Source organism: Lissotriton vulgaris, chromosome 9 (genome assembly GCF_964263255.1).
Source record: "Lissotriton vulgaris chromosome 9, aLisVul1.2, whole genome shotgun sequence".
In the NCBI taxonomy this organism is placed as follows: domain Eukaryota; kingdom Metazoa; phylum Chordata; class Amphibia; order Caudata; family Salamandridae; genus Lissotriton; species Lissotriton vulgaris.
The window spans coordinates 1,106,229,177-1,106,251,295 of NC_141697.1; the positions used below are offsets into that span (position 1 = coordinate 1,106,229,177).

The 22,119-nt window shown below is 43.5% G+C and overlaps 1 protein-coding gene across 1 annotated transcript in view; it reads right to left on the minus strand.

Annotated features, from left to right (window-relative positions):
* ADAMTS9 (ADAM metallopeptidase with thrombospondin type 1 motif 9) overlaps positions 1 to 22,119 on the minus strand; it is a 914,249-nt gene that overhangs the window by 690,749 nt on the left and 201,381 nt on the right. Inside the window, exons 5-8 of the mRNA XM_086939088.1 lie at positions 12,698 to 12,978; positions 4,450 to 4,533; positions 4,240 to 4,364; positions 2,334 to 2,374 (exon numbers count right to left, since the gene is read on the minus strand). Of these exons, the coding sequence (XP_086795214.1) occupies positions 2,334 to 2,374; positions 4,240 to 4,364; positions 4,450 to 4,533; positions 12,698 to 12,978 (531 nt within the window). The remainder of the gene's footprint in view (positions 1 to 2,333; positions 2,375 to 4,239; positions 4,365 to 4,449; positions 4,534 to 12,697; positions 12,979 to 22,119) is intronic.

The following is a 22,119-nucleotide window of genomic DNA, read 5'->3' on the forward strand; positions in this document are numbered from 1 at the left end:
TGATCTCACTCTTCCTACACTGCAGGTGTGCAAGCAATCTTTGAAGAGGTGTGTGGAACCTCAAGTCTGGAAGAAAGCAATTGTCTGTATGTTCTCTCTTGTACTGCCAGTCACCGGTGTATTCAACTGTGTAGCCTTGGACCGCGTCATGTATGTGCATGTAACTTGCATGAGCGAGGTAACTATTAGCAGCAATATTACGTGTCTCTCTGACCTCTTTCAAGTGCTCGCCGTCTTTTTTCCCCAGCATCCCCCCCTCCAGGGGCGGCAATCCGAGGGATAGCCCCGGGCGCCACAAGCTCTAGCTACGCCCCTGTTAATTGCGCGTATTTGCACAGGTGGTTGACATTCAGAAATGTGACTTCTGTAATGTTTCTATGCACAATTATTGTGCACCAATGTTTTTGCAATGCGCGAGTTTCTGATTCAGGATTGGATTAGAATGTTAGTTTCAATATTAGGTTTTATTTGCAATGTCTTTTCTTTTCCTCGTTTTGAAGATCTGTGGGTAGTTTATCGGTAAACATGCTTGTCCATGGTCTGTCTTTCATTTTTAGGCACATGGTAGGCACTTTCCACAACCATTAGTGCCTTTTTTTGGTATTCAGAGCTTCCTATTCATAAGCGCGTCATGTGATCAAGCTTGTGCAGGCGAGCGAAACGCGTCAGTGGCGGGCACTAAGCCCGAGCATTTCTGGATTGAATTGCTGGAATAAAAATGTGCACTGCCCACTGCAATCCTGCTGTGTTTCGTTCTTACTTTGAAGGAGATTGCTAAGAGGTCCATGCCAAAGGTTCCCCGCTTAACTACAGAAGCGGGGCTGGAAATATATATATATATATATATATATATATATATATATATATATATATATATATATATATATATATATATATATATATATATATATATATATATATATATATATATATATATATATATATATATATATATATATTCCAACACAATTTGACTAGTTGAGTCAAAAGAAGGGCAAGCACACCGATATCCGTTTCTTGAATAATTTATTACAAACCCCTCACCCCCGAAAGACGCGTTTCGCTTTGCAGCTTCGTCAGTGTCAGTTTGTGTGCTCATAGTGTCGCCATTTTAACCAATCAGTTGCCACAAGTAAACAACATAAAAGACGGTGCCTCATGCAGTTCTTACTAATGTAGAGGCCATCTTTGAGTGTATAGGCTTCAATATCTTACATAAGGTTACAAATGGACTATAATAAAGTGCTTTAGTGCTTATATATAAAAAAATATATATATATATATATATATATATATATATATATATATATATATATATATATCAGCACTCCTCTTGGCTAATAAGAATGTTTATTCAGGCCGTAACTCTCCTACGCATTTGGAACACCCAGTTCCTGATACCGGTGGTTTAAACTGGGTGTTCGAAACACGTAGGAGAGTTACGGCCTGGATAAACATTCTTATCAGCCAAGAGGAGTGCTGCATTGTTTATCTTTGCGGATAATATTCTTGCGAAATCTTGTCTTTGTTTCGCCGCGTACACCGGCTAAAAAGAGCTCCCCCGCAAAGGACTATTTGCGTTTGAATATACAGAATATATATATATATATATATATATATATATATATATATATATATATATATATATATATATATATATATATATATATATATATATATATATATATATATATATATATAGTAAAGGTGGGAATGTGTAACTATTGGCAGAGGAACAGTCCTATATTAAGTCATGCTATTGACTTATCAACGAGTACAATTCTAGTTGATCTCTTTTAGGGCAATCCATAAAGGGATGGACACATACCAGTAAAATGGAGCACAAATGAAAGAAACATCAAGACAGTAATTTGACTCAAAACTGTGTGGGATAAAAGTACTATGTCGATTATTAAATAAAGTTGCTGTAACTGGATTTGGACAACAGCGCTGCAGGCAAAATGATCATTTAACCCTTTCGCTGCTAGGCCTTTTCTCCCTAGAATGCCAAGCCCTTTTTTGGTTGTTTGGGGTAGTTCGCACCCAGACATCCCTAACTTATTTCCCAAATTTGAGTCATTTTTTACCAGCATCCTGGAGATTCTAAATTACCCAAGGTTTGTGGATTCCCCTGAAGGAGACCTAGAAAATTGTCACGCTGCTGGCCATAAATCGACCTTTCAATTCCTTTACGTATTTTGTGGGCAACTGGGTAGGTGTAAATGAGTCACACTCTCTGCCAAGTATACATAATATCGGCACACTCAGTCAATATCATTTCTTTCACCACATTTGGCTTACTATTAACAAGTGGATTCCATGTTCACACTTACCTAAAGTGTCACAGTGGTTATGAGCTCTACAAATATCCTGCCTGAAAAGAAAACGGACTTAATGAGGTTACATTAATTAGCATGTGAAGTGCATGTGATATGACATCAAAACAAAAAAAAGGGATTAGACAAAACTTAGGGGAGAACATCGATTGTTGATTTCAGACCACTTTCACGGCTATTCTTTTGGGCAAATACCAAAATAGTGCAAAGGTGAAAATAGAGATGGGGCACTGGAAAAATAATGTTTATTTTACTTTTATTTTTAGGAGTTTTATATAGCGCGAACTTGACCTGAAGGTATCGGGTATCAGAGCACTTGACATAGCACCAGTTGCATTACATGAGGACACAATGTAATAATAAATTAAAGAAAACCATGACCTAGTAGAAGATGAATACCATAATGGTGAGCACTTCTTGCCACTGATTCATGGCTGATTACAAATACTCGCACTCAGCTGGGTGCTGAAGAAATAAGGTTGTCCAACCAGGAACGACCTTATTAGAAGGTGTCTTGGAATGTGATATACTGCAGTGGCGGAACTACCGATCAGAGCTATATCCCTTCACGATTTACTCAATTTTGTCCACCCACCAACCCACCCCCCCTCCGCACCCCGCCCCATCTCTATTCCCCCCTCCCCTCCCACTTCACCCTCCGACTGCTGCCCAAGGCCACAATGGGCACCTGCGTTCCTGGCTCCGCATCAGCGTTCAAGTGTCCTATGATGTTTATTAACGTACCAACAAATAAATAAACATCCTCTAGACAATGTGTCATAATGTGCATGCTGCTGCTAAGGATAAGGCTGGATGGATGCCAACATATACTCCTGGAAATCATTATTTTGCATTATAAACAACTAATGCTTGGAACACCTTTCACTGACTTAAAAACATTAGAATGCTAGTCACTACAGAGGTTAAACTCTATTAAAATAATTTGATATAAAAAACGGAAAAGTACTGCATATTGCGAAAAGTAGGCAACATTTAACATCAATAGGTTTATTCACTAGTCAGGGAGAATTTAATTTGAGCAGCAGTCAAGGGTGGGTTATCTACACCGCAACACAACCCTGTGTGCATATAAAGGAGGTAATTCATAAAGGTGTGCAAATCCAAACAGAAAGTGCAAATTAGGGGAGCCACAATGTATCACGGCAACTTTCGTGCGAGCAGATGACAGTGCACACATGGCGATGTAAAGAGATCATGGCCACTGCATTAGTAAGGTGAGGGGGTGGCTAAAGGGCCTGTCTGCTGAATTTCTTTGTGCATCTCCAATTCATAAAGGAATGCACACACACCTCCTTCTTCAGCAAATGACCTCTCAGATGCAGGACAAGTGAAGGGAAATGTCAGAGAGCAACCTACATCATTGGATTGCACAATATGGCTATGTTCATGGTTTGCATGAGCATAGTCACCGGGCTTTCCTTTCCCAACGCTTCAATAGGGCTGGAAAACAAGAACATAAATTCAGAAAGTATGGTGCCTCTGCCCTTCGACTAACAGGAACCTATCAATGGCTGGGTAAAAAGCACATGCCCTAGTCATTCACTGAAGACTGGGCTGCAGAGCACTTGCAGTAGCAATGAAAATCTGTCCTGCCACAATACACATCTCTTTTACTAATCAGGAGTCTGCATGCTGTGAAGGCTTGTTGCAAGCTTTAGCAGGCACAATTCGCACCGAGGTGTGCAACAACGCATCTACACAAATGAGGTAAAATCGATGTATTTGACTTTGGTTGCAGCTGTCTTTTCATTTTCAAATACATTTGCGAATTACAGTTCGGTAGCTTATAAACGATTACAACTGCAGACCAGCAAATGCCATTACATATGAATTAGACTTCTGAACTTTCAATAACAAGATGCTAAGCGAAATATCAATATACCTGGTAACCAGAACAGCTGTGTCATGATGAGATTGGTGATTGTCATCAGGGGTGTTCTGAGTTTGTTGCCAGATGCAAAAGTTTTTCAAAGTTGTTTGGGCATTATACGATATTGTGGGGCCGTCCTAACAAAAAGTATACACCAAGTGCATTTTAGTAGTTAAATCAACAATAACAGAGGTTAAAACTATTTTTTAGAGAAATAATTACCTGTTCGTTTTGGACAACAAGTAATTTAACAATTACAATATTAATTAAGTTTCCAATGCTTGGGTCCTTGTAGATGGAAGCTACCTGTATTAACAAGAAATATGTACAATTAATGATTGTGTTGAGCAGACAACAGATTATTCATAAATAGCATTATCTTTCAAATAATCTTTCAGCAGTTTACACACCATTCTCCAAATATCATTATTTCTTATTGCAATCTCGAAAACTATAAGAAATTGGGTTACTGGTTGGGATGGGATGTAAAATCCTACTCAAGCAGGAGCAACAATCCTTATCAGGGTGAGGCATATGCAAACCCCAGATTAACCTGTGCTCAAACCTCTGGTAGCTTGCCACAGTGCAGTCAGGTTTAATTTAGAGGCATTGTGTAAAGAATGTATGCAGCACTTCAAACAGTAATAAAGTGAAAACACAACAGAACAAAAATCCCACACTAATTTAGAAAAATAGAGTAAATAATAATAATAAATAAACCAAGATCCTAACAACATAAATGTAATCAGTAGAACCGGAGGTATGAAATTGTAAAGATGTAAGTGAAAATAGAACTAAAAAGTACAAAGCACCAACTGTAGCTATCTGGTCACACTGCACCATGACAAAGTCACAAATTCTGTCCAGCTGCATTGGAGTACCTGTCAGCTACAGAGAGCCAGTTCGGGCCTCTAAACAAGAGTACCTTAATTCCTAGTTTTAAAAGGTTGTGTAGTTCCACGTCGAGGATGCGTTGTGCAACTGAGGCGAAGTGGGGTCTGGGTTGGAGATGCATCACACAGCATTGGTACCCAGGATTTACAAGGTTGTGTTGCGAGGCCCGTGTCTTCATCGAGATGTCCGTCAAGAAGGGACTTGCGATGCAAAGTTCTCTGTGGAGGATGCATCGTGCACCAGCTCGTTCTGAGGAAGATGCAAAGCTTGTGATGCAGAGTTGTGCATCGTCGGCAAGGATGGTGTCGACAAGGGGCTTGCGATGCGAAAGCCTGCGTCAAGGATGTGTCATGGATGGCTGTGGGAGGCGATGCGAAGTCCCTACATCTGCATAATTCACACAGCTGTGGTGATGTGTCAGTTCTGCTCCGTGCTATGCCGCGCAGCAGAGGTGATGCGTCAATTCTACTGAAACCACAGATGGGCCGGCGGAGAACAATCAGGCCCACTTCTAAGAGGTCAGGACTGGGGAGGCACTACTTTGCAGGGTAGGACTCAGAGTCCAGGTGCTGGGTTCAAGGTTGTTGGATCATTCTGCCCCAGAGGCTCTAGTCAAGAGGCCAGCCAATTGGCCCTTCCAGTCACTTTGGGGGTTCTAGGTTCAACAGATGCAAGTCCTCCTTCTCACCCAGGCAAGAGGGCAGCAGGTCAGCACAGCAAGGTAGCAGTCCTTCAGAGCTGCAGTCCAGCAGAGGAGTAATCCTTTCAGCAGCACATCAGTCCTTCTTTCTGGCAGAGTCCACATGTCCAGAAGTGTACTGAAGAGTTGGGGTCTGAGGTCCAACATTTATTCCTGGTGCTCACTTTGAAGTGGATTAAGCTTCTAGAGGATTCATAGTGTCAGACATCCCCTTCCTCCCTGTCCTGGCCCAAGCTTGTCTGGGGTCATAAAAGACCAGTGTCAAACCGTGCTCAAGCAGAGCCTTTGTGATGTGCAAATAAGGTACATGATAGCTGCACCCCTGAGTTAACTCAGAGTCACCATCCTACTAACATCTAGCTTCCCTATGTTTCATTGTCCAGCCAACATCTATCTTTCCCTCGTTTAACTGTATGGGACCATACACAAAGACCAACTGTCAGCTACACCTGGTCATGTGACACTGAATCCAACTGCAGGCACCAAATGGCTAGGACAATAAAATGCCAACTTTCTAAAAGTGGCATTTGCAGTATTCTGACTAAAAAGCTGCCTTTACCATTAAAGAGGACTTTTAATTACAATTCTTTAGACACCAACATCGATCTCTCGAATTTCGCCCAATTGGAAATGACAGCTTAATAAGGTAACTCCAATGTTAGCCTATGGGAGAGGAAGGCCTACTTTTAAGGTACACTGCACCCTGCCCTCTGGGCTGTTTAGGGGCTACCCTTGGGGTGGCTTATATGTATTAATAAAAAAATAAAGGTTTGGGCTGGGCAAAAGGTTTATTTTGATGGGTCGACATGGCAGTTTACAACTAAAAACACAGGCTTTAACAGCAGGCTTGAGACATGTTTACATGGCTACTTAAGTGGGTGGCACAATCAGTGCTGCAGGCCCACTAGTAGCATTTAACTTATAGGCCCTGTGTACATGTAGTACCGTTTTACAAGGGACTAACAAGTACATTAAATAGATCAATAGGGTTAAAGTCCATTTTACCATGCTTTAAAGGATAGAGAGCACAAGAACTTCAACATTGGTTAGCATTGGTAAAGTTTGCAGAGACTTAAACACCAAAATAAACTGGTTCAGAAAAAAGGAGGGTGAAGACAAACTGTTTGGGGATGACCCTGCAGAAAGGGTAAGTCCAACACAACCCCCTCCAGCCAAATGAAAGGGTAGACTAGTCAATACCTTGATGGGATTCATGCTTTGGTGATAGAACATAGACAAAGGACCTGGTATGCAGGTACACTTGTTAGTTCTATCCCTCTCTGAACTCAGTTCGATCCCTCTGTCTACACTCTCCTGAGCCACTGAACTGACCCATGGGAAACCATTCTACTCATCTGTGGACCCCACTTGTGAAGCACCTAACCTTAACTTGCTCACATAGGCATCCCAGTAGGTAGACAGTGTTGCCATGGCCAACACATTTTGTCTCCAACCCAAGGAAAACTCTGCCCATAAGGACAGCAACCAACAGAGGCCACTGACCGCTGTCAGTGTCAAGAGCAAGGCCCCAGATCATCCAGCGTTATTCGACCTGTGAAGTTTCTCAGAGTGCGGGGCAACAACCCAAGGTGTAAGATACCCATCTTCCACTCTCCGTCCCACCAGTCCCGGGGTGTTAGCCTTAGACTGGCCACTCAGCCCAGGGTCTGTACCAGAAGGCGAACAGGTGCCTGATAGGCCTGGAGTTTCAGGGTGGAAACCGCCACCCCTCTTAAGACACTCTGTCTGTGCCATGAAGGGGTCTGCTTGGTACAGGTCTCCGGCCCTCAGTCTCTGTGAAAGTCCATGGAGCATCTCCTGGTCAGAAGAGGCCTTACCAGGGCCAGTTGTGGGGTGCTCTGTTCTCAGAGCTGGCATCCCCTGACCCACTGGTCCTCCCACTGCAGACTGTTTGCGCCTCTTCCCCTCCCTCTGGGCCTCCGTACTCTCCCAAAGTGAGAGTAAGGACAGTCGAGGTACCTGGAGCGGCAGCCTTATCCAGTTCTCTTGACACCGGGGCAACTGAGTTGCAGTTTATGGGCATCTGGGGACTGACTATAACCCGCCTTCACATCACCTCACTGCCTGACTCCAGGGATACCAGCGCTATGGGGCCAAAAAAGTCCTCCCCTGGGCCAATGTCACCCTACACATCTGGATAGATTACTACTCTGGGGAAAGTGATGACTTCCACCCTCAGGGGTCACCACTCTACCCCCGAGTCCACCTCCCAACTAAAGGAGATTAGGGCATAGTCTACCCCGAGCTCCTGGTGACTAATTATTCCTCAAACCATATTGCCTGCACCTGTAGAATGAGTGTTTTCATATGAAAGAGCCCACCTGCTTGTGTCCTAGCTGAGAACAATCTAAACACCAGGGTTTTAAATGATCCACCCTTGACCACCACCTACAAGAACTCCCTTCCTGTTTCTCAGAAGGGGCTCGGGAACCCTTTCCCCCCCCCCCTTATTTTTGGGACTTGCCTTGGTCTCCTTTGATCTTTTTGAGCCTGAACCACCCTTCTTGGGGTCACTCCTAGGTATCTTTTTATGGACCCTGGTGCTGAGCCAGAGGTGTGCTTTCTTAGCAAGCTCCCTGGGCTCACCAGTGAAGTTACTATCAATCTGTTGTTGGTGCATATATGCAAAACAAACACTGAACATGTGCTCTCCAGCAATCAAATTGTAAAGCCCCAGGTAATCCTTTAGTTCACGGCCCTTCACCCAACCATCCAGTGCCTTGCAAAAGGAATCTATACATTCTTGCCTATCCCTTGACAACAACCAAGTTACTTTTGTTAAATGGTTTTGCAAGCTGACCGCCAATATTAGGATTCTAATATTTAGATTAGTTAGAAACAAAAATGACCAAAATCCATTTTGGTTTGATGGGGTATGTAGAGCCACTAATGTGAGGCTCAGAAAATAATTGAAAACAAACCTAGGAACAGAGACGCAATAATACATTTTTAGGAGAGAATATAAGAAGACTTTTAAAAAGAGAAAGGATGATTTACAGACAGATGGGAAACCTTGATCTATAATTGTAAACTAACAGATACCCAGGCTCTCTGGAACTTAGTTAATGCTAACTTATCTCACGGTGTGTTTAAATATTAGCCCAGAAGAGTGGGTAAAAGAAATTTTTACTATCTATTGCCCTGCTTACAGTATGTATGATTTTATGAGTAGAGACCTTTCTAAACTTATCATAGATTTTTTTTTTCTCTCGAAGGATAGTGGATGTCATAAGTAATAGTCTATCCAAAAAGGTTCCAGGTCCGGATTTTATTTTTATTTATTTATTTATTTAGTGTTTTCTATAGCGCGAACATAACCCAATCCTGGGTGTCAGATGTCTTCACAATTCAACAGCAATAATTTTCCTTCAGTGTTTACAAATTTACAAATAATATACATATTAATTTATAGTAGCACATGTCATGACATACTTGCATTTAAAATGTAATATCACTCTTACAGAAAAAATTGAGTCAATAACTGGATACACAGTTACAAGTCTACTCCAATAACGATGTGGTTTGATAGAAGTACCTTCATTAGCCATCTTCCTTGGATCTTGCGTATGGACTTGAGGTATCCAAACAGGGCTGATTGTGGCCCATAGGTAAGAACTGATGAAAGCCCACTGACTTGTGCTATCACTGGAGTCATTGCTCTGATATCAGGAGTGCGATAATCCTGTTTATCTTCATCTGTTAGCACAACTGAAAGTAGCAGATTCAGGGATGACTGAAAATTACCAAGGAGCCGAGAGAAGACCGCAGTTAGTTAAGGGAGGAATTTACTCATGAGAAAGGACTTAGCCTCTTTTTTGAATCACAAGACAGGTGATTCCTCTGTTATTTGGTGGAAGCGCATTCGAAATTCTTAGTGCAGCTCCCGAGAATGCTCTATCGTAAGTTTTCTTCATACGGAAGAATGCTGGTTTCAGTAGGGAATCTGCGAACCCCTTGAAGATCTAAAGCCTCCTGAAATCGTAATTTTCTGGGCAAGGTAAAGTGGTGTTTTGTAGTGTGGAGCTTTGTGTGTAATACACACCATCTTTAGCTAAATTCTTGCCTCATACGGTAGCCATTTGAGCACTTTCAGGTGTGGAGTAATGTGGTCAAATTTTCTTGTACCCATTAAGAGTCTCTTTTGTAGGGCTTGGTTCATTATGTTGATCTTCCAGCGATGTGATCTTCATATACAGCTGAGTGTCATCTGCATACATGTGGAAGGAGATACTAGGCTGCTGCAGTACTTCAGAAAGTTTCCCAATGTACAGATTGAATAGAGATGGGGACAGAGTCGAACCTTGAGGAACTCCAGTATGACTCGGGGATGGAAGAGATAGATTGAGGTTCACCAAATATCTTTACGATCTGATCTCTAAGAAGGAATTAAACCATTTTAGGACTGTACCTGAGAAACCCATCCTATTCTCCAATCGGTCTAATAATTTGCCATGGTTTACAGTGTCAAATGCTGAAGACAGTAAAGAGAAGGAAGGCGCACCAGAACATAGTCAGTGAGCTCCAAGTGTATCCCAAAAATATCCTTTTGTAGTGGTAGTTGAAATTGGGCATCGGCCAACGCGTTTCGTTCCGAATGGAACTTCGTCAGGGCTTAATTATATTAATCTCGGTCCGATTGGTCTGTATACGTGGGTCAGTAATTCCCAAAGTCAAAACAAGATAGACAGAGTCCAGGTCAGTGTTGATGCACACAGTATAGGTCCCTCGTCCGGATTTTCAAACTGGTTTTGTTTGAAAATCCAGACCAAGATTAATATAATTAAGCCCTGACGACGTTCCATTCAGAACGAAACGCGTTGGCTGATGTTCAGGGTGTGCACCAGGCAGGGGTACAAGCACCTATTATGTCCTTCCTTGATGCGAAAGGACTAGAATCTGTTCTGGTTAAGGAGCTGGATATCCATGTGGTAGGAAAAAAGTCCACTCTGAAGATATTCTACGCTGATGAAGCTGTCTTGCTTGCAAGAACAGCGAATGGAATGGTGCTTGGTGCTTTTGTAGATTGCATGAAATGTCTAAATCTGGAGACAAATTACTCTTAAACCTTTATCATCGTCTGCGGTTCTAAAAATGAGAAGACGCGTTGCATTAACAAGGATAGGTCTACTGAGAAAGTTAATCAGTTCCCTAATTTAGGGATGATGTTTAATCACACCTGTACTTGGGCTCCCTGTATTATGAATAGGGATAATTGCTTTTTGCAATCGGTTGGTACTATCTTCTCCCTCATTTCCACTATTGAAAAAAGCCGATTAATCAATTGTTGGGGAATTAGAAGAGAAAATGTATCCCCGTTTTAACATATGGTGCTGGTATTTGGGGGTACAAGGACGCGGGCTGAATCCAAGTTGAAGATAACAGTGTGTGCCTATGTATGCTGGATGTACAATGAGTAATTTGCATTTTGCGACAGGACTGGAATATTTTGAGGACCTCATTAACCTAGCTCCTTTGTAATTGTGCTGCTCGATTTGGAGCAGCAAGCATTAATAAACATATAATAAAAGACATTCTTTCATGGGACTATGGTGATAGAATACCATGGCTCCATTATATTAAGGTATTTACCATTGCCCTTATCTTCTATATTTGTAAGCTGTATCAATCTGAGAAATAAGGGTAAAGGGTGGTTCAGAGAGCATTTTATGTCTGATAGGAGGGCCCGAGGGAGGGAACAGAATTAATTAAACCATTTGTAAGATAATAGTGTGTGATTCAAACAACTCTGGTTGTGGAGCCTCATCTGGATTCATCTTTGAAACATAGGAATGTATAGATTTCTGACCCGGTTCAGGTTGGACCCCATCAGGTGGACACATTCTTTCCCCGAGGAACAATGTAAGACTTCTAGTATCTGCACCAATCCAGGTAATGAGGTTTCCCTTCAGTCTTTATAGCAAATTTTATCAGCCCTACACAAAAAGATTTCTAGCATCCCTGTTTGTGTAAACTTCAGTTTACTAGGTGCAGGCTGGCCTTGACATATGACAACTTTACTGTCCTGAGATATGTTCAGCTGTAGGCTTATTTTTAAAATCTGCTGTACGGTTTCGTAACTCTATGACTTTTAATATGGTTTTAAATATTGGATAACCCATAAGGGTAAATGTCATTATATGTGTTCTTTTTTTATTGCTTGGTTTATGGTATTTTCTATATGAATTATTGGTATGTCCTTATACAATTTTTAATGGTGGTTATAAAAAAAGAAATTAGCGACATCTGTTTGTTTTAATTGTTATTTGCCTTTTTATGTATATGCAATCCTTTATGTGATCTAATAAATAATATTTGATTGATAGTAGGGTTAAATTCAGGGCTTGCTCCCACCATTCCTAGAATATCACTATATCTGGGGGCTTGCGCCAACTAGAAATCAGAACACTCCTGGAATTGAAGAAGACAAGAAGGATGTAGGTTGGCAAGACATTTGCCATTGGCTTCTAGCCAATGGCAAAATACTTACCATCCTACAATTTATGTGAAAAAGGGAGCAACATTAGTTCACACTTGAATATATAAAATGCAGATGATATTCAAATTCTTCCTTTAAAGGTCTAAACAAACACTTTAGGAGACATCCTCTCTACTATTAAGACTTGCCTAGTCACCATAAGTGTAATATCTCTTATTTAGCAAACTCCATGTATGTAATAATCCGCATACAATTCAAGGAGTTTCATTAGTTTAAGGACACATTTTTCTCGGTAAGAGTGGACATCAGAAAATGGCATTTAAGCAGCTAAACTAAAGATGACATTTTATTTGAAAAAACGAAGTAAATAGCCTCCTTAGGTATGATAAACAGTTGAAGAAAAAAAATGTTATACTTACGATAGACATCAGTGTTAAAATATAGTGCTGCAGATTAGTTCCATGATATCCACGCATTCTATTGTCTGCTACGACCATCACTTCAACATATCGAGGATATGACAAAAAACGCTTTGTTCTTCTATGTCTGGATTGCGTTTCATTCATTTTGCCCGTCAAATTAATATATGAAGTAGTGTGCTTATTTTCAATACTACTTTTTAACGCCACTAGATCTGATAATATACTACTAGGTTTCCATGTTTTTGTTTTCTTCATCTTTCCAGGATTGTTTTCTTGGTCTGTAATTAAAACATCACTATGAATACTTTTTTAGACATATCCAAACCGTTTAAAATAGTGATACAGAAAATGATAACAAGTGAAGATACCAAAAGATACCAAATTCAGCCCACCACCTCTATATAACACCAAAGATAGTATTTAGTATCTAAATCTACTATTACATTTCAGTTTGTTTTCAAGGTCATTTTGAATTATTTCCCTTCCCAGGACTTTTGCAGGAAGGAAAGTAAGTAAGTATATACGTCCAGGAACATCCATACATATACATTTTACGTATATACATATACGTTTCCTACACTCTTTTTCCTTAATCTCCATTACTCAGTTTCCATTTCTGTCACCCTATATTCCATCCCCTCAAGCAAGCCTTTTCCACTTTTTCCTGTTTTCTGAGGTCATATTTGAGGGTAGTCATTATAACAGTTAGACCCTCTGCTCTATCGCCAATTGAGGTCTCTGTAGCTTCCATCTCTCCACATTTCCTTTCTTTCTCTATGGGGCAGTAGTCTGGCAAAATTCTTGTTTGTCCTACTTAGCACCCTTACTGAACACTACGAGCTGCTGCCACTAGAATTGGAATCACATTTAGAGAACACTTGCCTACTCTTATGAAATTGTAGGTCTCCAGGTTGGGTAGGGTAGGCCCACTCAGGACCCTGTTTTGCCTGAGCCTGCATGCAATATGATCAGTGTTCCCACGCTTCTTTGGATCACTATGGATCAGGTGCAGCTAGGGGTAAATGAGCACTCCTCTCACCAGTGCAGCAGAACCTGAAAGCCCAAATATCTATTGGAGCCACTACAATGATTCTGAACTATACTGTTGAACAGTCTGAGTTCCATGGCTAAGCGTAGGTGGGCCAGGTAAAAGGTGTTGACAGAACAAGAAGGACTCATTTTTAGCTGAAACCACTTCCTTTAACTTGCAGCTCTTTTTAGGAAACATATTTCTTATAGTTAGACTGTATGAATATAGTCAAATACATCACGAAGATCAAGGTGATTAACTTAATTATTGGAAAAAAATGAGGATGTGAGTTTTTTTTACAGATTAATATTTAAAATGAATAAAATCACCCTAGTATTTCATTACGTCTTTTGGGTTGAATTTAAAAACTATTACCTAGGAACGAACCTGTATATAAACCAAATAGATCTGTTACAGTTTTCCAGTTGAACAACAGAAATACAGTTTGCTTTTGTCTCTACTTTTTTATAGTTTTGCTCAGTCAGCAGTGTGGCTGACCTGCTGCCCAATTACCCTTGTTTGCCTCTAGACTATAGAATCACGTAGAGTAGTGATTCTTAACCTTTTAACTTCTGTGGACCCCCTCCATTTAATCATCACTGGAACCCGGAGACCCCAACTGAATTAATATTGGAATCTGGGGACCCCCACTGAGTCATGAGTGGAATAATGCAGAGCATTTTTTTTATTTGTACAGCAAAACAATACACTCAAAATAAAGAAACAAGCATCCCTCAAACAAATGCAGAAATGATTAACTATTGTATTTAATTCAAAAACATATATAAAGAAATACATTTTAATAGGAAGCTTGGAGTTTTTCTAAAATTAGTTGATGCCACTTTTCATCCATACTATATTGTAATATGTTTGATGCCCTTATGGGAGAGCAATTTGTCAACATTGCAGGGCTGGTAGACACATTGCACAATAGGAATGAGTAATCAGTAAAAATTACAGGAAGGTGTCAACCATTGTCGGACTGTTGAACACTTCCCAAAACATGAGAGGACATTTTTTGTGCCAGTGACATCTATCAGCAACACAAAAAGGAAGTAAATTTACCGATTCTGTAAAATACCGAATCAGTAATTTTACAGATTCGGTAAAACCCAGATGTAGGTAGCACTGTTTACAGTGCTACAGGCCTTCAGAATTCGGTATTTTTCCACCCAATCCAATTGGGTGGTAAAATACCGAATTCAGATGTACATGCACTTCTGTGCATGTAGACCTGTGCCATGTGACACACAGACATGCCCTTAGGGCATGTATGTGTGCCACATGGCACACAAGCCTGTACTTGGGGTGCTAGAGGGTGTCAAAGTGACACCCCCTGCACCCTCGCAGGATTCGGTATTTACCGATTCGGTAAATACCAAATCGGTATTTCCCATTGATTCCTATGGGCTTCGTTGCCCATAGGAATCAATGGGCAATACCGATTCGGTATTTACCGAATCTGTAAATACCGAATCATACAGATTCGGTAATTCTTAAATTAGAATTACCTACATCTGCCCCCTTCCTATTTACCGACTCTTAAATACCGAATCGGTATGATTCGGTATTTAAGAGTCGGTAAATAGGAATTACCTACATCTGTCCCTTAATCTCCCAAAACATGAGAGGACATTTTTTGTGCCAGTGACATCTATCAGCAACACAAAAAGGAAGAATACTGGACAGGACACAATCTAAGAACAGGACTCCCACCATGTCTGTGCTATTAATTTGTATGCAATGCCAGCACAGTTAAGGGTACCAAAAACCCAAGCAGGGAAGGAGGAGAAAAAAGATCGCTAAAAGTAGCATGATTCAAGGATTGGGGAGAGGAGTTGACCTAATGGCTAGGGCAGTCGACCTTAATGAATTTGGGGAACAGGGTTCCAATCTCGGCAATGACGCTGAAAATCCTGTGATTCTGGGCAAATCACTTGTGGCCAGATGTAGGTCGCCAATTACCGGTCAGTAACGGCCGATTTCGGCCGTTACCGACCGGTAATTGGGTTTTGAGATGTAGGGGCCCTGATTTTACAGAATCAGTAAATTTACCGATTCTGTAAAATACCGATTTGGTAAAACCCAGATGTAGGTAGCACTGTTTACAGTGCTACAGGCCTTCAGAATTCTGTATTTTTCCACCCAATCCAATTGGGTCGTAAAATACCAAATTCAGGTGTACATGCACTTCTGTGCATGTACACCTGTGCCATGTGACACACAGACATGCCCTTAGGGCATGTATGTGTGCCACATGGCACACACGCCTGTACTTGGGGTGCTAGAAGGTGTCAAAGTGACACCCCCTGCACCCTTGCAGGATTCGGTATTTACCGATTCGGTAAATACCGAATCGGTATTTCCGATTGATTCCTGTGGGCTTCATGGCCCATAGGAATCAATGGGCAATACCGATTCGGTATTTACTGAATCTGTAAATACCGAATCATGCAGATTCGGTAATTCTTAAATTAGAATTACCTACATCTGCCCCCTTCCTATTTACCGACTCTTAAATACCGAATCGGTATTTAAGAGTCGGTAAATATGAATTACCTACATCTGTCCCTTAATCTCCCCGTGGCAAACAAAAAATGAACGTGTCCGCATGTAACGCAACTGGTGCTATGTAAAAAGCTCTGATACCCGGTACCGGTTCATGCTATATAAAAACTCTGTAAAAAAAAATAAGGCCAATGCTTGCCTTGCCTGAACACTGCAATGCCCCTCGCTAATCAGTCCTCCACAACAATTACAGGGTCCTGCCCAGATCACCATTAAACAGATCTTCCATTTGTGTGATTACTGAAGAGAAAGAAGAATCCTTCTCCTGAGTGCCACACAGAAAGGTGTATCACGGGTGTGGTCAGCTTTATCTTCACTGAGAAATAAACACTAGTCCAAGTTTTTCAATGACTTGGGTACCTGTGTGACAATTTTAACATAGGTGCTACCTATATCATACGTAAAGGCACCGGCAGAGATCTGACAGATATTTTGTTTAAATGTCTGTGTAAAGAAGAAAGTCCCCCATACACTGTGCAGTTGTGCCATCCCTGCCAATTAGATTTTCTCCCTGCACGTTCCTCGGCTAGTTTTCATTTTGATTTCACCGTGCAGAACCCATGACCCTGACTTTGATGAATCACTCGAACTACAAATATATGTATTGCTTTTATATGCCCGGAGGCGGGCGCCATTGCATTGGTCTGCCCCAGCTAAAGTATCAAGGAAGTAGCTTCTTTTGATCCCCTCTTCACAACCTCTGGCTAGTGGTAGCATGTAACCAGTTTGAGTTATATAGTTCTAGGCAAGGGAAGATACATTTAGCAACTCCATGTAAACTAAGCCAAGAGGCTGAGTGCAGAGTGGGTCCCTTCATGGTAATTTATTTTCTGTGCGTCTAAGATTTACTCAAACACAACGCACAGAATTTTGCAATAATGATTTTGAACGTTGGAATGTGGGTGCATGGTATATATGTTTTGCTAACACCAGCAGAGCATATTGCATGAGAGTTATCATTAGCTGCTTGTCAGCATTCATGTATTTGTAAGAATGTCCACTGTAAGATGGTTCATAGCTGCTACTCACAAAGGACAATGAGAACAGTCCTACCCCCACATCTACTTTCTTCATTGTTTTTTGTGCCCAGGGTGTTTCTAGGGATGGTCTTGTTTAAAGCTAGCTGGCTCTAGTATAGGCTACACATTCTGAAGAAAGAAGATGGATGGAAACAACCAAAACAGAGTCTACCGAGCACAAAAAAGGGCCACTAGACCCAGCCAGTAGTTCAATAACACTAGAAAAGCATATCCTGATTGTTAGACCTGTCTGATCTTTTGCGTAGTCCCTCCAATTTATTATTTATTTTGTCCCCTTTTTGCCCCTCATGCCTTTATTCATTTTTGTGTCCACTAGATTTTTCAAGGTGTTGGCCTAGGGGATAGGTGCCCTTTTGCCCTCATAGCTTTTCACCTCAGGCCTAGAGGCCTTGCCTGACAGGAATTTCTTTGGAGTCACAAAATGGTGGCTACCAACTGTCATAACTGACATACCGGGAACCTGTCCCATAGGATAGAATAGGGCATTCCAGAACCTTCTGGTCCCTTCTGGACCTCTGAGGGTCAGCCTATAAAAGGCGGAATGCTGGTCAGCCATTTTGTCCTGCCAGTGAGGAACAGCTAGAGTGAAGGCTGAGGTCTGGTAGGGGTAGGGTCCTGAAGGGTGGACTGCTCTACAAGGGTTGCCCTCTGTCTAGGTTCTCCTCCCCCCATTCCTGTTGTCCTAGCCGAGTTAGTTTCGTCCTGCTGACCCTGGACAGAAAGGTGCCTCCAGTCAGGTGAAGGGGTTAATCCCAGTGGACTGTGGAGCTGCAAAGATCCCTGCTCTGAGAACAGAACTGAGTACCCCTCCCCTATCACCAGCTCCTGTCCAGTACGGAGAGTTAGTATGTCTTTGAGAAGGATAGAGAACTGGGAGCTTATATGTGAGGAGATCCATCTCTACTTCCCATCTCCTGGGGTGATGAAGCAGGTTCTTGCCCTGCGTGAAGCTGAGATCCCCCCCCCCTCCCCTTACCGGTGTCTGGTCCTGCAGCGCGAGAGCGAACCTTCCCACTCGTGAGGCCGAGTGGGGTGAGAGGGTTAATTGAAGTTCGGCTGTTGCCCTGACTCCGCCGTGAGCAGGTACCTCTGGGGCGCAGATCGCGCTTCTGTAACAGCGCTGCTTGAGGAAGAAGGAGGAGGGACTAGGGGTATTGTGCCCGGCGCCACTGCGCATACTCCAGGTTGACTTGCTGATCTTTCCCAGGAAGGGCCTAGGGTCGAGCAGGCCCACTGCGGAGCCACTATCTGCGTCAGGCAGGCGGAGCAAACTCGGTTGGCTGTCCGCTTACTCCCCGCGCATGCGCGATTGCGCCTTCGCGGGGGAAAAACCCTGTCAGCAGCCGGTGAGGGAATCCTTCAGGGAGCAGCCGCCGAGCACCGGGCTTCCCGCTTAAGCGCTGGGAGCTTCCTCAAGGAGGGCCCCTGCTTCCCTGAGAAGAGAGGGAGCGGGGCGGCCCGGTTTTCCGGAGAAGAGCGCACTTCGAGAGGAGAGGTGCAACTGGGGTGTCCTCTTTCCCCGACTCCGCGCTAACGAGGGGGAGGGTCGAGAGGCCACAATTTCGAGCGGAGGAATCTGGGTCCTGTTGTCTGTCTCCTCCCAGCAAGCGGAGACACCGGCCGGAGGGCCCCATATAAAATGAAGTAAGGAGAGATCATTCAAGGGGGAAGATGGAGGCTTTAGCGTCTCTCTCAGAGGAGCAGAGACTTCCGGTTGGCTAAACTAGGATCGGGCTAGTACTGGGAAATGCCCATCTAGTTTCTGGAAAGGAACTCCTGAAGCATAACTTTGAATGTAGGATGTTCTCTCTTATGTGATCAAATAACTTTATTCAAACACCATTTTTGTTAGCTCTGGTGAAAAACTTGCTTAAAGAAATTAAAAGTGAGAGAGGCTAGTCAATTCTTCTGAAATCAAAGGTGGAGAGAGAGTAAAGGTATAAAGCCCTTCAGAGAAGTCAAATCTAGCAAATTTTGGAGTCTAATGTAATGTGCTGTTGATGCTGATTAATGATATAATTTAGCAACTTTAAAAGTATTATTATTATTATTTTCAAGTCAAACTGTAATGTACTAAGCTGTGATTTCTAACGACAAGAGAGCAAAGATTATTTTCATAAACAAGCTCGTATTTTTCCAAACATTGGTGTAGCGTCATTTTTAAGTGAAATTGCGTTGGTTTACTGCTGGGTAGTTTGCAACCTTTACACATGTACCTCTGTTGATATTGCCTCACCCTGGGCCAGGCTACCCTAGGTGACCTGACATCCTTAGGTTCCAACAAGTTGGTGTCTAGCGGTGGGATCCTGACTGTGGTTGCAACTACTCTGTAGTAATTGAGCGTAATTCACTAGCCTACACCAGGAGATTTCTCCTAGCGGCCCTCCTAATTTTTACTTTTGTTTTTCCAAATTTGTTCCTGGTGGTGGGGTGGAGGTAGCTTCAGGTTGCCCTTGCAACTCAAATTTCCTTGTGTGTATAACCTGGTATTGCCTGTTGTAAAATGGAGTTTGCACTAGAAAAACTGGACACCTATTCTGTGGCTCAGCTGAAAGATTTCTGCCAACAAATGGGGGTATTTTTTAAGCATGGTGCCAGGAAGGGGGAACTCCAGACCAGTCTAAGGGCTTGGGTGGAAGCACACAGAGAAGGGAAGGAGGAGGATGAAGGGACAGACCGGGACACGGTTGTGGAGATAGAAGGATTATTCCACTCAGAGGGGGAAAACCTACTCCCAGGACCAGTGTCCTACTCCAGGAGGGGCAGTAGTGTCTCCGGGGGAAGCTTGACCGAAGCAGAGCTCACTGACAGGAGGGAAATGAGACAATTAAAATGGGAGTTGGCTAAGCTGGAGCAGGAGAAGGAAGAGCGGAGGATGGCTCATGAGTTTAGGTTGAAAGAGTTAGAACTCCAGACCCTGCAACGGGGGTCCTCTCCTGTAATGAATGGTGGCAGCGAATCCAAAGAAATAGCCAGGGAGACCAGACCCTATTTGCCAAAAGACCTAATTGCTAGCTTTAGTCAGGGAGATGACATAGCCAAATGGTTGGCTGCCTATGAGGTCTCCTTAAGAGCCCATGGGGTGCAGGAGAAGCACTGGGGGGGTGGTTTGTATAAGTACATGCCTCCTACTGGTCGGGACACCTTGCTGGCCCTGGAACCAGAGGAGCAAACCAACTACCCCACCATGAAGCTAGCATTGGTAAGGAAGTTTGGGCTTACCCCAGAAAGGTATCGCCAGAAGTTCAGGGGGAGCCACAAGTTAAGCACCCAGAACTGGGTGGACTTCCTTGATTACGCAAGAAAGGCCTTGGAGGGTTGGATAAAGGGCAGTGAGGTGAAGGATTAGGAGGGGCTGTATGATCTATTTTTGAAAGAGCACCTCCTCGAGAAATGCTTTCCCGAGCTGCGCCAACACCTGGTGGACAGCAAGCTGACTAATCCCCGGAAGCTTGCAGAGGAGGCGGACATCTGGGCAAGTACCCGGGTGTCCTCAAAGGGGACTGGAGGGGATTCCCAAAAGGCCGGACAGGGCACCCCCCAGAAGAAGGAGGGGGGAGATAAAAAGCGGGAGTTCTCTAAAAGGTCCCCAAAACAATTTCCAGGGAAAGGGAACAGGTTTCACCCCTAAGGCAAACCCGCCCAGAAACCCTAATCCTGGCCAAAGCCAGCAGCCAAGGGTTCTCCACTGCTTTGAGTGTGGTGGTGTTGGACATTATAAGGGAGATGTCAGATGCCCAAAGAGACCACCCCCTCCCACCGGAGGAAAACCACCGGGAGTAGCTAGTGAAGCGCTCGGGGAGGAGTTGCCCTTAGATAAGGGGGGTGAGTGGGCGGGTGTCACCTTAGTGTCCCTGGGAGAACGGAGATGGTTCCTAAGATCCAGGTGCCCCCAAATACTGCTAAGTATGGGCAATGGGTCACCATCAATGGCCAGAGAGGGGAGGCTCTGAGAGATACAGGAGCCAGTATGACTATGGTGAGAAGTCAACTGGTGTCTCCAGAGCAGGTGGTTCCCCATACACTCCACCCCGCCGCGATGGCTGACGGCAGAATGGGCCACTATCCAGTGGCTGAGGTTCCCTTTGAGTGGGAAGGGGTTGCAGGTTCACTTCGAGTTGCCGTAAGCCCTGCCGTGCCAGTTGATTGTCTGCTGGGGAATGATATGGAGCACAACGCTTGGAGAGAGGTGGAATACCGGACGCACTCTGCGATGCTGGGTACACCTGACTGGGCCTGTGTGAGCACACGGTCTGCGACTGCCCGGAGAGGGAGTTCGCCTGGATTGGAGCCTGGAACAATGGCTCAACCCGCTGCCAAAAAGGGACAGACCCGAAGACAGGAAGAGCCTGCTTCGGCTTCCGCACCCCATGTGACAGATCGGCCACCTGCGGTGGTGGACCAGGAGTCCGTGGAGGGGGAAGTAGGCTCTCTGGAGGATTTACCCATCCCTGCTGAGTGGCATGTGGAGGGAGGACCTACCAGAGAGGAATTCTGTAACGGGCAGAGGGAGTGCCCTACCCTTGAGGGACTGAGGCGTCAGGCTGAAGCCCAGGCAGCAGGTGATGTTACGGGACACTACCATATTTACGGGGAGGATGGACTCCTCTACAGTGAACCCAAGGTACCCTTACCTGGTTCATCAAGGGCCTTGGTAGTCCCGCAACAATACCGAGCCTTTCTGCTGGAATTGGCTCATGCTATACCCTTGGCAGGACACTTAGGTCAGGACAAGACCTTTGATCGGCTTGTCCTCCACTTTTACTGGCCTCAGATGAAAG